Source organism: Dermacentor variabilis, chromosome 2 (genome assembly GCF_050947875.1).
Source record: "Dermacentor variabilis isolate Ectoservices chromosome 2, ASM5094787v1, whole genome shotgun sequence".
In the NCBI taxonomy this organism is placed as follows: domain Eukaryota; kingdom Metazoa; phylum Arthropoda; class Arachnida; order Ixodida; family Ixodidae; genus Dermacentor; species Dermacentor variabilis.
In genome coordinates, this window is record NC_134569.1 from 53,246,954 (window position 1) to 53,261,909 (window position 14,956).

A 14,956-nucleotide genomic window follows, 5' to 3' on the forward strand; every position below is an offset into this window, starting at 1 on the left:
CACCAAATTCGTTGTGCGCTGTGACGTGTTAGGCGGCGGAAAATAGCAACGGTATGGGCTCATCTTTTCTCAGGGAAAGGGACCACATTGTTGTGTGGACGTGTGTGCGAGAGTGTAATGCGCCATTAGCAATGCGTGTCGTCTGCCAATACGTAAACGAGCGTGACTTGCAATAGGGCCGGTCACAGTGACTAGGCGTCGACAGAACTTCAGGGCCCGTAATTCTTGCACAGGTGGGAATGAATGAGACGCGATGATCAGTGAACGCCTATACCTCAGTGCTGTCTGCGCTGTGCGGAGAAAAAAAAACAACGTTTGAGGTGAGTCTATCGGCTTGAAAGTATGACTGTAAAGGAGACCCTATAGAACGTATTTTTACCATTGCCGAAGCTGCGTGTGTACGCTTCGCTACGGGGATTGCACGAAATTCGGCCCACTAAAATTATCGCTCATTATAGCAGATCTTGTAGGTCTTAACTAAAACAGTGTCGCTTTTTTTTTTATTTTTTTTGGTACTTACCTTTACTATATGAAATGTATGCTGCGATGATACACATAAGCATGCAAAATTGGACCTTTTTAAACTTTAAAGCAGCAGTGGTAGGCCTCATGCACAGTGAATTTAACGCGTATTAACTTATATACGCCTCGTGCATTCGCATTGCGGGGACTAATAGGTAAAATAATTATAATATTGTGTTTAACATCCCTAATCAGCAGCGTGGGTTATGAATAATGATGTGAGGGAGAGCTTCGGATTAAATTTGAACACCTGGAGTTTTCCACCGGGCACCTAAAGCAAGGTAAAGACTTTTTTGCACTCCGCCCCCCTTGTAATTTAGGCGCCACTGCTGGGTATGACTGATAGTTGTAGAGAAGTTAATCTTGTATATAGTTTACGATTGCAGTGTAAATTGACGCAAATTAAGTGCATTCGCGTCAATGCAATGCAACTTTTTTCCCGAAAACCAGCTATTTAAGCGAAATGTCGTCTCGTCTCTGGGAAAATGTCCTTCTTCTGTGGCAAAATATTCGCTTTCCGAAAGTAATGGAATTTTTGTGTCTTTCTAGTCTACGGAAGAGTCATTCTTACGAAATCTCCATACGCAGACTTAAAAGCACCTTGCACTTGGCAACAACGCTACGTTGTCTAGTATATCGAGGATGGTTACTTGCAAAGCACAATTAAAAGATGCTGTCGATTCAGAAAATATCAATACGCAGAAACTGTGATCGCTACAATTCAGATACAAGCAGCGCTCCTATACAGAGGGAGGCGGCCGACTGAAAGATGAGCATTTATTGACACCCCTTCAGAAACGGGGCGGTAGCATATAGTTACCTAGCCTGCTTGGTTTAATCGATTATACTGTACATGCTTTTCATCCTAGCATTTTTGTAAAGATCTCCATAATCTATTATTTTCCGGAAAACTTCTCTATCTACCTTTATCGCTACCTATGCCTGTAACTAATCCAGTCGTATCAATTTATTTCCTGCTTTCTTTTTTCACCAATACTCTAAACGTACCTTGCTTATCTCGACTGTTGACCGGTTGATGTTTCAGCCCACTTTAAATTCAAGCGCTTCTGGAAGGCGTACGTTACCTCCGGGTCTCATTGGGTGAATCTCTTCGCATTCCATTAGGATGTGCTCGGTGGTCTCCGGATTTTCGCTGCAGCATACACAAGCCTCATCTATTGCTAATATTTCAGCCGGTATGTTTTTGTCCTTATAGGCAACCAGCTCGCGAGCCTCAAATAGCGACGCACTGCCTTTATGTTGTCGTACAGATTTTCCCTTCAAATTTATTTCTTCCCATTCTTGTAAATCTTCACGGTGCTTTTTGTTTCCGATTTTTTCATCCAATTCGCTGTCTTCGTTTCTCACACTTTCTTACTGATGATTCCTTTATTGCTTTTCGCCAACATTTTTCGTGGTGCAACGTGTTTTGCCAACCAGCGCCCACTTCGGAGATGCGGCAGATGGGAGGGGCACTCGCAGTGACGTCACACTGTTTGAAAACAACGAGAGGTCTATTACGGCGCCTTGTTTTTCGCCCATGCATTGCACTCCTGAATAAACGCTGTTCCCTCGTACGAGAGCGGCCGCAAACGGCAGCTGTCATGTTTACCTACGAAACAGGGGCCGAATTCACAAAGTTTTCACCATTTCACCATTTGCCAACATTCAACTTTCAACATTCACCATTTGCCAGCTGCATTCGCTAATAACATGTCTAACATCGAAGTTGGCTGGCGTCTGATCTTACTAACAGTTCTAACGTAATACGTTGCTTTGTGAATACGGGCCCTGTTTTGGTCCTGGCGCTTCAGAAGTGACAGATTGCGAATAAAACACAGGAAATGGCCGCACAATAGGGTTGCGAGGATCCTCTATGTTATCTGACTTTCAAGAAGCACCCGGTCTTGGCAATTTGCAGCAAGTTACCTGCTGATCCCAACTCCGGGACGCTCGGATTGTTGTACCAGCCGTCGTAACCTTCAAACTCCGTCTCATGGTGGGGGTCGATGCCGTCCAGCAGCCAGTCGATCAGGCTTTGCTTGATGTCAGCCGGCTTGTCGCCTAGAGAAAATAGAAATGGAATAGAATGGTGAAAGAAACCGAAGAAAGCTTCAAATAAAGCCAAAACAGCGTTATAGTCGATCCAAGGCCGATTCAAGAACGATAACAATGACGGCACGATGACGAGGACGGCTCACACTTTTCTTGTACGTCGTTCTAGCAGCCACAACTATCACGTCATCACAACTGTCACAACGTCGTCACAACCGTCAACTGTCACTGATCATATTGGACTTGCGTCTCACTTTCTTTTACCAGTCAGCGAGTGATAGTGATCACGGCCTATACGCCCTGCATCATATTGAGTCAGGAAAGAAACCATAAAAGCGGTAGAAAAGAAAAAAAATGAAGGAAACGTCTTTGCTTTTAATGCTCATTATGCAATTGCTACATTGATAAAAAGATTTGCGGCACTCGGTACTTTATAGCTGGTGGAATCATTTTAGTGCTTACCTGCAGGGACCTAGCAGGGCCTAAAATTTTGCATATGTTTCCGCGCACCTGTATTCGTTTGCGTATTGCTTCGGTGTCTCTGACGCTCGATACTGCAGTAATGTTTACCTCTACCATTCAATTATATTTGTTTCGTATTGTCGCTGCCATGGTGCCAAAAAGAAAGCATTTTTTTTCGGATTAGCGTGTGGACAAATACACCAATTAACAGGGAGAATTCTTGACGCTTAAGATTGCGTTGTATAATGGATTCACCCAAAACGCAACAGTGGCGGTGCGCCAACCCTATCGTTCAGCTCACCCGTGGGCGACAGTGGCGTCGGTGGCGTCGACGGCTGCGTTGACGTGGTGGTCGCCGACGTAGACGACGAGGTCGTGTCCTGAGCCCTGGACCTGAGAGGGCCGGTCACGAGGAGCGTGCCTAGCATCACCGCTAGGGCAGCGGTTGCAGTTGGAGGCCGCCGCATGGCTGTGGTGCGACCTCGTAGGAGATCTTCTTGGATGGCGGCTGCTCCAGGGGTTTCGGACACGGGTCCGCGCGCGCACCTCGACCTTCTCCCGTCCCGCCCGTTCCCGCTGCTGGAGGGAAGAGCGCGATCGAGCGCGCCACTGCAAGGGAGTCGGCTTCGCGCGGCGGATATGCGACTAACGTCTTGCAATGGTCCGGGCGGATGTGGAATGTCTCGAAACTGCGGCGCGTGCGCCGGATGTGGACCAGGAAAGCATGCGTCCCGCCGGCAACTTCCTCTGGATCTGGGCTCGAGACGTTGCAGCCGCCGCAGCCCCGCGATTGCAATACCGCGCGAGCGCGTGCAAGCGCTCTGGGGACGCTAGGCGCGAGCGAGGGCCAGAGACTCTCGACGGGGGCATCCAGGCCGGCCAGGGGGGAGTTGTCAAAAGCGGCGCAGCGCTAACTCACCCGACCCGCGCGCGAACGTTACAGCGTGCGCGTACGACCCTGTGTGACCGCAGCACGCTCCCGTTGCAACGTTGTTCGACGCGATATCCGGTGAGTGTGTCAAGTGTCCTGCATGCTCTTTGCGGCGTTTTCGGCGCCTCTTCCATATGGTTGAAGATGCTCGCTGAGCAAAGACGCGATACAGTAGCAACCGCGAGCACAAGGGGACGCAAGACGGTGCTCTGTCGATTCTGCGGTTTCCTCTGTATCCTATCTTGGCACCGTAACTTTCGTTCTGCCGAGGTCTGTGTAGCTACGACGGGGCGAGGAAAAGACTGAAACTTAGAGCAGGCGTTGAATCTTTTTACTGGAATATAGTGAAGTTGCTTCTCGCACGTGTTCTGCGCCACTTCAGACATTTCCCTTAATCTTCATCGGTGACCTTTTCGTATGTGAGAACCAACACCAGCTTCTTGTTTGTACTTTACTCGTGCATAAGCAGCGTGTGTTGTCCCTGATGCACGTGTCATGCGCAAGCATTTGCGGTCCATAAAAATACCGCGCTCGTCTTGTATGGTTTTGATTTATACATGAATGGCGACGTTTCCATAGTTACGATGCTAAAAATATTGTACATCTGACTTTAAACTGAGCTCATAACACGCAAAGGAAGGAAACAACCATGTCATTCCGAAATATCCGGCACAAGTTAGCATATCGCTCAAGAGAGAAAAGGATAGATATATTTAAGCAGACCTAGATATTCTCCACTGTTTAGCAACTCAGGATATAAGTTTTCTTATTGTCGACGTTCTTTTTTTTGTATTGTTACCTATTTTTATCAATGCAGATAGACACGCCCGTCGAAGTGCACGTACACGTTTTTCAAGAGACGTTACATGATGAACAAAAACGTTTTAATATCTATACATTTCTGCGAGTACGTGTGTTGCCAGATTTCATGAACGCACAGCGAAAACAACGTATCATTAAAAAGAAATCTTTTAATGAGTTCGTTGTAACAGAATAAACGAATTTCTACTCCTGCCACGTTTTCTGGAGGGTGTGGACATTCACAGGTGCTGGGATCTACTGTGGGATTTGCTACACAGTAGGGGCAGTATGAGGGATATTGGGGGGAGGGGGTGGAAGAGGTGAATGTAAAAAAGACACGGGAATAAGTTTGTTCGTAGCTGTCGCCACGCGACGGCATCCCCTACTCCTTCCCTCCTCTATCCCGTCCCCTTCGCCTTCCTCCTAGGAGACTGCGTTGACCAGCTTAGATCCCTAAGAGCAGCGACGGCTGATCCAGCGGGCACGCGGAGTGGCGCGAGCCAATGGGGCCCTGAAAAGTCGCCCCATCTAATTAAAAATAAATGTTTTCTCTCTCTCCCTCCCCCCCCCCAAACCAGCGAACCATGTTGTCTATGGTGATGAAATTGTGCAGTGATTATTCGCGTAGTCATTCATAATGTGGGCAGCGAAATTTACCGACCACCCGCTTGCACCCTGTTGGGCCCCCGCCAACGTGTGCAAAGGATACCTGCGACAACAGTGACGTCAGAGCCGCGTCTCATCCGTGACTGCAACTTGACGCTGCATGCCGCGGCCTCGAACAGGCCTTTCCACAAAAACAGTACTGGCGGACGCGGTCATCAGAGCGCTTGTGGTTTCTTTTTTATTATTTATTTTTATGCTTGGAGGCGAAAGCAAGGTGTCCCCTCGTAAGCTAGGACCTATCAGAACCGTTCTGAAACCACCGGCAACAGCGTGCGCATCCGGCCCATAAGCGCGTCTCTTGTTTTAGCGGCTGCAGAAAGGCTAAGCGCATTTGTCAGCATAATGCTTCAATGGAATTGGAGAAGGAATCTAGTGCAGTGGTAGAACAGGGGCCGGGAAGGTGAATGTTCCGCTTGTATTAAGTGGTGGGGAGGGGGACATTTCCTGCCGGGCGGACACCGTAACCGTTTCGCCCTCGGTGGTCGCCCGGGGCCGAATTCACAAAGCGTTCCGTTCATCGGTGTAGTTTGTCATTGGCCAGGAGTCTTTGCTAATGATATGTCCAACGTCACGATTGGCTGGCACCTGCTCTTAGTGCCAACTTTATTGTGAGTATACCTTTTGCGGATACGCGCCGTCAACTATACCGCAGCAGAAGGCCATCGACACTTTTGCATTTCCAAGTTTGTCGCCTTCCCAAGTACCGATCACCCCCTTCTTCCTTAGCTTCCGTCGTCTGAATGACACGTACCGAGCATGACGCTGCTGGTGTTGGCAAGCCACGCCATCTGCCTGTTCAGAATTGAGCCAGTTTTTTTTTTCTTCTTTAATTACGTCGTCACGTAAAGTGAAGGGACTTGTTCTCTTAGTGCGTCTCCCTGTATACAGAGATACCGAGGGCTTCCGGTTGGACTCGAGAGAGTGTCTGACCCTTGTTACCATGGTTCGCTGTTCAGTGTGCAGCCGCGCAGCAATCGTGTAGTGAGTTCCAATCGAATAGACCGACCCAGAAGCTCCCCTAGCACCGCAAGCGAGCTTCTCTGCACGACACCGGAGGCTCATGGGTGCTGTGCAGACAAGCGAATAACGCGCCTCAGACGCGCCTGAGTAAGGTAGCCGGATTCGGCAGCATTTTACACGATGCATGTGATGACATTCAGCCGACTATGGCTATCTCACATTGGAGAGAGAGAGAGAGAGAGAGAGACAAGCTTATTTGGAACAGCACAACTCGCTTCGCTTGCGTGGCAGCCTCTTCGCTCTAAACTGAGTGGTCCTCTCAGTCCAGGAGTTCAGCGCTCCCGTTGTCGCTAGGTCGGCTAGCTCGAGCTCATCAGTCGAATCCTGGCTGGACAATACAACCTCCCATTGCCGTGTCGTGGGATGTGTTGCGGGCGTGAGTTCTGGTGCGCTTGCGCGTTCTCTCACATTCCCTTCTCCCACATTGTATAGATTGCGTTGGTATGGAGCGTGTTGTGGAATCCCATGTATAAAGATGACGCTTGTGGAAGCGTCTGCATAGGCCTTACGGGCCCTGGTAAACATCTGGAAGAACACGTTGACATATTTCGGGGTAAATGACGGATTTGTATGTCTGCGTGTGTGTGTGTGTGTGTGTGTGTGTGCGTGCGTGCGTGCGTGTGTGTGTGTGTGTGTGTGTGTGTGTGTGTGTGTGTGTGTGTGTGTGTGTGTGTGTGTGTGTGTGTGTGTGTGTGTGTGTGTGTGTGTGTGTGTGTTTGTGTGTGTGTGTGTGTTGTGAAACGGATTTAGGAATCCAGCAAATGTGCAGAAGGGGCCGGCGAAGATGTAGAAGCCAACGCCCGGAATTCACAAATGGTCGTTCCAAACTAAGGCAGAATATTATAATGAAAATTCTGAATCGGGCTCATGTGCAGCATTTGTAAACCATGTTCCAAAGCACAACGACAGTTTGCTATGCAGTGAATTATCGTTTAGAGAATTGAATGAAAAAATAAGAACCTCACGCGGAAACTCCTCTGGGAGTTGTCTAGGTATGCGTAAGCATTGTGCCACTTGCTCATCTCTACGCAGCCCGGTGTCATTATCAAGGTTATGAAATTTTATCCGGCCAGTATAAGCGACAGCACTGCGGCGATGTCAACTGCTACGAACGGCGACGCAAGGTGAATTGACGACGCAAGGAAACTACCACAGGTGGCGGCGCCAGGTGCGCTGATGACGTTCCAACCATTATAAGCCGTCATCGCTCTTTAGCGCCTTATCCATCCGCTTCGAAACATTATCAAGCGCAATCAACCATACTCTGGCGACGGCTCCTTATGCCGCGGCAGCGCGGGCCCTATCTGGAAAGATATCTGCGATAAGGACAGAGTGCTCAGAGTGCTGATAGCTCCGTGTGTGCTGTGTTTTCGCCGCTTAGTTCACGTTGAAGCGATAGGCAGCACGAAGGTCAATTAGCTCACTGCTGTGGGTCCTGTTTTGAAAGCGATCATCTTACGTGACGAACGGACGGATGGACGGACGGAAGGGTTTTCTCATTGCGTAGGCATAAAAATGCTTACGCATTTAAAATGTAGGAGTCCACAGGGGATACTAGTCAAATGCGGTTTATTGCGCGAATAACACTTAATTAGTCTGTCATATATACTAAAGCGCAACTTGAAGTACTGCTCTGAACGTGTGTTTCGTATATTCCTTGTCACGCTTCTGTAATATATTTTCTTTGCTCAGGCCTCTCGTATTGCTTTCTTCTTCAACAAGGATGGCCATCTATACTTAAAATTCAGTTCGTCTGATTACATTTGAATATGAATCTGCTCCGTATTTTAAGTTATTTACGATATTCCCGCGCGCGTCTTATTAACTACATCTGAGCCCGAGTCTCCTCTAGCACGGCCATGGCTGCGCATGGGGCGGCTGAGTGTAAACGTGGCGACGGGCACTATCTCGGTGGTAACGCTTAATGCTTAAGCGAGCCGAGATGGCTAGTGGCTGCACATGCGGTACCTTCCCGCACGCCTATAGTGCCTGGAGTCCGCGTAATCTCAAATTTCAGAGACGCGTTGAAGCGTAAGGCAGCAGAAGCCATCACTCTTCTCTGTTAACGCTCTTCATCACGCCGGCGTTGTGACAGTTAAAGTTTGGCTCAAGTTACATGGGACACCCTATGCAGGCTGTCCTAACTATCATGCACCAAGATTTAAAAATATGCAAATGCAACTTAGCTGGACAGAATCAAGATAATGTTGTTTCCCGTCGCTTGGAGATAGGTTATATTTTGCATTCGACCTAATTGCATAATTAGTCTTAATTAATTAATCAACTTCTCAAATATTATGATTAGATTACAAGTGTCAATGAGAAAATTGTAGGGCAACATGAAAAACTCCCGATACAGCTATCTGTTGCTCAATGCGTACTACATAAAAGCGTTTTTCCGATCGTGAAAGAAGCTGGCGAATACACGAAATATTGCCGTGCGTCTGGCCGCTCGAGGCACTTTGTTAATGTCGGAAGTTGTTACGTGCCCTCCAAGGAGTGTTCAACCGCAAGAAGTTACAGCGGAGCTGTCTATGGTTGGGATACCGGGATTTCTTCGTGGCCTAACGTCGACAGAAAGCTAATATCATCTATGACTCATGCGCACAAATTCAATGGCTCATAACCTCGTAAGGGAGAGGCTACAAGCACTCAGCAAAGTGAAGCGAACTGTGCATACATTCTTTGGAATCACGCATACAACATACAGAACAGAGTATACGTTTCAATAAAGAACAAGCTAAACACAGGCATCCGAACTACATAATTGATGATAAGGCGCTCCTGCGCGTATACATGCAATGTGAAGCACGTAGCGCTCCCCGTATACATTTCCCAGTAAAGATTACTGTTGCTCAAGCTGCCGCGGCAACGGCAGCTTGACTATAGCATACGAAGCAAGGAGTGACGTCACTACACTTTCGTACGTAAAAGAAGAACCAGCCGAACTGCAGGTTTGTGTTGTGATAGCGCTATGGGAAGGCCACCTGTAGTGATGACTCCAGAAGAGCAGCGTGCATACGAGGCGCGGCGAATTTCTCTTCTCTCTGGTCCACTCTTTGGGGGGGCACGAAGTAGTGGCGCAAGCCACGTAGCAGGCCGTCGAAACGCCTTAGGCTAATAATTAGGTAAAGTGCATACGAATGTCGCCACGTGAATAATTTCAACCTGCGTCGCAATGGGTAATAGTTCTAGTTGTCGTTTACAGCTTCGCTGTCAACCACCTTCACAGCGTGGATTGGAAACTATTTTTCTTTTTTCAAATTAGTTCATGAATAGCAGAGATAGAAATATCTGAAGTGCCGCGAAGCCGTGATTTCAGGAGACAAGCGCCACCTGAACGTAGGCACTCTCTCATCTTGCCCCGTCTATCCTCCGCAAGCGAAATTTCTTCCCTGCGTTCTCCCATACCGGAGCCGGAGAATCGCGCGACGAATACGTCACGACCCCGCTCTCTCTCTCTCTCTCTCTCTCTCTCTCTCTCTCTCTCTCTCTCTCTCTCTCTCTCTCTCTCTCTCTCACACACACACACACACACACACACACACACACACACACACACACACACACACACACACGCACGCACGCACGCACGCACGCACGCACACACACACAAACGCGTGTATTTGCTTTTGCGTTTGTCCCGTTTCGTGCAGCGGACTATTTTGTGCGCTCTGCACGAGAACACCTGATTAGCGATATAAGCCAGTGCCACAATCATGAGCACTGACGCATGCGCGAGACGATGAAATAGCATGATCATGGCGCTGGAACACGGCAGAAAATGACATAGTTCTCTTTGCGCGCGTGACTGCACGACGCGGAAACCAGCAGACGAAGGGAAAATACATACCTCTTGTTACGGTACGAAATTAGAACACAAACACGCAGACATTCCGTTTGCATGTTTTATTATTTCTCAAAACTTTAATTATTTTATTGAAGCAACAAATTAAACAAACAACTGATGCTGCCTTGATTAATTCTCGAAGTCACGCGCCACTATATGAGTGACGTCACAACACTGCCATGTACGTAGGCGCGCTTGTGCGATTGACGTCGACTCTCCGGCTCGGGCGCAATTAACGCCCGCGAGGAGAAGGGCAAACGGCGCTTGGTTAGAAATTTAAGCTCCTTCCGCGACACACAGAGATGTAATACAGGTACTGAGTGGATACAATCGTTAGCGCGTTGTTTGCACTGCGCTTGTCAGCTCAAAATGGGCAGACATGGTGAGGGGCCCTATAAGATTAAATAAGCCTGATTTATATTCATTAACATCGAATTGACTAAGGCTAATCAGAATTAATTACGTATAATTAGGGTGACATTAGCCTAGTTTTGATTGATCAACATTAAATTGAGTAAGACTAATCAGTGTTGATTAAGGGTACTCAAGTATGGGTTAAGCTTAATAAGAAATGATAACCATTGTATTACTTAAGGGTAATCAACATTAATAAATGCAATGCAGGTTAAATCATATTACATCACTTAGCCCTCATTCAAATTAATTACGATTACATTAATTGCTCGCAATAAGGTTAATTCCGCCTAATTAGGTTCACCAATTATGTGATTGCAACAGGTCATTGCGATGCTTGCAGCGCATTGCGTCATCTTTGACACAGCCAGCCGTACATGGTGTGCGTAACTCGGCCACTAGGTCAATCACTTGTTGCATGAGTGCAAGATGAGCGACTAGACATAACGCATTATCTGACAAGTCCCACTAGGAAGTTCCTGCAGTAATTATTTCTTTCTATTTTTTGATACAACAAGCACATTCATAAAATTAATAGTAACAGCGCATGTCAGAGCCTCGTAATCGCAACGCCGACGTCGCACATGCCCTTCTCGAAGCCTTCCCACGGTTTAAACAATACCGTCTCTGAAGGGCAACATTTTCCCCTCGGGCCTTTTTTCTAGCTTCTAGCTTTTCTAGCGTGTGAGCGAGTCGTTTTAATCTTCATTGACGTGGAATATGGTGTTCGAGCTTTGTTGGAGTTAACGTGTGGCGTTTCTCTGCATATACCTTCGTAGACGCTGCAGCGACGCCATGGGAAGCGAGTACGTTCCGAGCGCCTTGTACTCTGCCCTGCGAGACAAGCCATTCCCGACGCTGTACGGCGAGAACAGGAATCCGGTGACGGCGGACGTGCTCGAGGCCGGGCTCATCACCGCCTTCTGCATACTCACGCTCGCCTTCCTCCTCATCGTACCCGGCGTCCGAGCTGGACAGGTGAGCGGGAGGACGAGGAACGCGTGCTGCTTATTGTTGTCGTCTCTGCGAAACAAAAGCAACATTAAGATGTAAAGCGAGCCACACACACACACACACACACACACACACACACACACACACACACACACACACACACACACACACACACACACACACACACACACACACACACACACACACACACACACACACACACACACACACACACACACACACACACGCACGCACACGCACGCACACACACGCACGCACGCACGCACGCACGCACGCACGCACGCACGCACGCACACACACACACACACACACACACGCACGCACACGCACGCACGCACGCACGCACGCTACTCATATGCCTGCTGGCCCATCGCAGTGGCACTCAACGACGTCATTGTTATGCCCGCGAACTGAACTTCGTTCGCCGCAATGTGCTACACTGCTGAGTTGGAGTCATTGCAGTAGAAAACGAAATACCGCGATTCTCTTGCTGACAGGTCTGCCAACGCTTGCTCGCATGAATACAACGTACTCCTCTAACACTTCCCCTTCGTTACTTTCCGTCAATTTTCTTGGTTCTCTGTAGGTTTTACGCTTAATGTGAAAATGAGTTGTAACTTATAAGTACATGTGTACATGTGTCTTTTTGTCCTTTAGAAGGCAAATGTGCTGGTACGAACCCTCGTGAGCCTTTTCATCGGGACCTTCATTCTGTGTAAGTAGTGAACTTGTCATCCTTCGAAATAGCTTTGCTTGAACGACTTCAGCTCATAAACCACTTGCAGTTGCATTGAGCACATAGCCTTGTTGAAAAACAGTAGAAAATCTAATGTGAAAGTTTCCTCACTTCTAATCAAGCATACTGTGGCCGTGTCTAAAATTGAAAAGGGCGTATATTTCTAACCTTTCTTTTTCTATATATATACGGTATTAGGAAAATTCTCGTAGCTTACCTGTTTATTTTTATTAGTTTTCTTTCATCGCTGAGTATAAAGCATCATTCATTCGTATTATGGTAAACGTACTTCATCTCCAATTATAGCTTATAAATAAAAAATTGATAATTAAGGGCTTCGGTGTGCTTTAGTATGAAGTAATTTGTAAACCGCCTCGATAAAACGCCCTCGAGTGGCTGCAAGCTTTGCGAAGGTAATTTACACGCACTTTTGATTCCTGTCTTTGTCGCAGTGTGCAACTTCGGCCAGGAATGGGAGTACTCGAGGATGCACGCTACCACACCCTACAAGGCTTTCAGTCACGAAGAGTTGAACGCGGAGATAGAAGTGAAGATTGGTCTTCGAAGCGTCAACATAACGCTGAAGAGTAAGCGTGTCTTCCTCTGGAGTCTCTCAGAGCTTGAAGCTTTCCTTCTCGCTCGAAGGGCACGCAGGACACCGCTGAGGTGACTGGACTCAAGCCGCAGCTCTGTGCTGTCTTGGCCTCGAACGTCTGTACCAGGGCTGCAGCTACAAAGGAGGAGTCAGGGAGTTGGGACGACATTCCCGGCACCAAAGTTTTTCGTGTGACAAACGTATCTTGTCTTGCAATTGTCACCTAATGAATCCTTTATAAATTTAACTGCCGTAAAAATCTATATAACGTGGCCATCCTAGTTGGCCACGTTATAATGTGAAAAAAAAAATTGTGGGTGCCACACAGGACTGCGCTCATGGCTCTTTTGCGAAATGTCACTTAGATGAGTGATATTTGGTGACGCTAAGATGAGTGGTGGGTGCAATTCTATTTCGGTAACTGCTACAAATTTAACAATGGAATGGCTGAAGCGTCGAGCGCTCGCCTCTTTCAACTCGCCGCCCAGAGTCTTCCTACGTTACGTAGACGATGTGTTCTGCATAATTCGGCGAGGAGAAATTTCTTCATTTTTGTCGCATTTGAATAGTATTGAAGCGTCTATCCAATTCACAGTCGAGGAAGAAAAAGACGGCGAGCTTCCTTTTCTGGACGTCCTCGCGAAACGTGACCGGCACAGTCTGGCATTTTCCGTGCACAGAAAGAGCACACACACAGGCAGGTATCTGCATTTTAATTCAGTGCACCCGATGAACCAGAGGAGATCGGTGATAGCTTCTCTTGTCGGCAGAACCAAGCGTACCTGCGCAACGCCACAAAGCCGGGCTGCTGACCTACAAGAAGTGCACCAAAGCCTCTCGCCATCTGGCTACCCGAGGTCGTTTGTGAACTCGGTGGAACGCCATCTGTCTCAGCCCCCGAGGCCTGACTGTGTGCTCCCGAGAAAACGCGCCCCCATACCGTATGTGCCCGGTGCGAGCGAGGGCTTAGCCCGCGTTCTACGCGGCTATGACGTCCAGAAGCTCACGTACCGTCCAAAAAATTACGCCATCGGCTCGTAAACGTGAAAGGCAAGCTCCCGAAGTCAAAGTTTCCTGGCATCATTTACGGGATTCCATGTGAAGACTGCGTATATATTGGCGAGACAGGCAATTTCGAACAGCGGTTGAAGCAGCATGTCGACGATGTGAAAAAGAAAAAAAGTCGCATCAAATGCCTTGGCAGAACATGCAGGTGACTTGATCCACAGGATTGATTGGGATAACGCCAAGATATTAGAAAAAGAAAGAGATTTGACTTCAGGGCACCACTTGGAATCCCTCCTAATCCAAATGACAAATAGCACCCTCAACCGGAATGACGGAACCCTCCCTCCCCCCCCCCCATCTACACGCGCTGCTTACGTCATACTTTAAAGCCATATAAACACGTCCCTGATTTCATTGTGACCAAGGCTCCCGTCAGGGGAGCCGAAAACGTCTTTTCTTATATTCTTTCAGTGGTCGGAGTCCTTCTTTTTACACTTCTTCACGATGCCTCCCGACCAGACGGGCTTCCGTCAAAACCTCGACTTGATTAGCCAGCAAGTTTGGCAAGCTTATTTTGTTATAACCGCCTGCCATTGTTCTGTGCTATATACAGCTATCATGTTTATTGGTTCCATTGAAGAGAACAGCGCTAAATACGCGGACGAGAAAGGATGAAGACAGGGCTAGCGCTGCCTGTCTTCTTTTTTTCTCGTCCGTATATTTAGCGCTGTTTTCTTCAATGGATTCATATCAACGAGCTCGCGTTCAAACCCTTTTAAGTTCTCTTGGTTATCAGAGTTATTTAGAATGCCCCTTGCCCATGCGGGTGACCTTAAAGTCGTTCCAGGACATCCGCATATTTGAATTAAAGTTCATGAGCGGGAACAAGGCTGAAAGATTTCATCAGACTTGCAACCTGTG

At 47.9% G+C, this 14,956-nt stretch overlaps 2 protein-coding genes across 3 annotated transcripts in view; one reads left to right on the forward strand and one right to left on the reverse strand.

Annotated features, from left to right (window-relative positions):
- The window catches only part of LOC142571848 (dual oxidase 2-like), a 48,162-nt gene extending 44,470 nt beyond the window's left edge, over positions 1 to 3,692 (reverse strand). Inside the window, exons 1-2 of the mRNA XM_075680504.1 lie at positions 3,341 to 3,692; positions 2,452 to 2,586 (exon numbers count right to left, since the gene is read on the reverse strand). Coding sequence (XP_075536619.1) covers positions 2,452 to 2,586; positions 3,341 to 3,506 — 301 coding nt within the window. The 5' untranslated portion in view covers positions 3,507 to 3,692. The remainder of the gene's footprint in view (positions 1 to 2,451; positions 2,587 to 3,340) is intronic.
- LOC142571849 (dual oxidase maturation factor 1-like) overlaps positions 1 to 14,956 on the forward strand; it is a 61,964-nt gene that overhangs the window by 38,230 nt on the left and 8,778 nt on the right. The window contains exons 1-4 of one of the 2 annotated variants that reach the window (XM_075680505.1): positions 3,920 to 4,048; positions 11,501 to 11,699; positions 12,354 to 12,411; positions 12,885 to 13,019. In XM_075680505.1, coding sequence (XP_075536620.1) covers positions 11,517 to 11,699; positions 12,354 to 12,411; positions 12,885 to 13,019 — 376 coding nt within the window. In that variant the 5' untranslated portion in view covers positions 3,920 to 4,048; positions 11,501 to 11,516. Of the gene's footprint in view, positions 1 to 3,919; positions 4,049 to 11,500; positions 11,700 to 12,353; positions 12,412 to 12,884; positions 13,020 to 14,956 lie in introns of those variants that run through there. The other variant, XM_075680506.1, reaches the window with a different exon arrangement.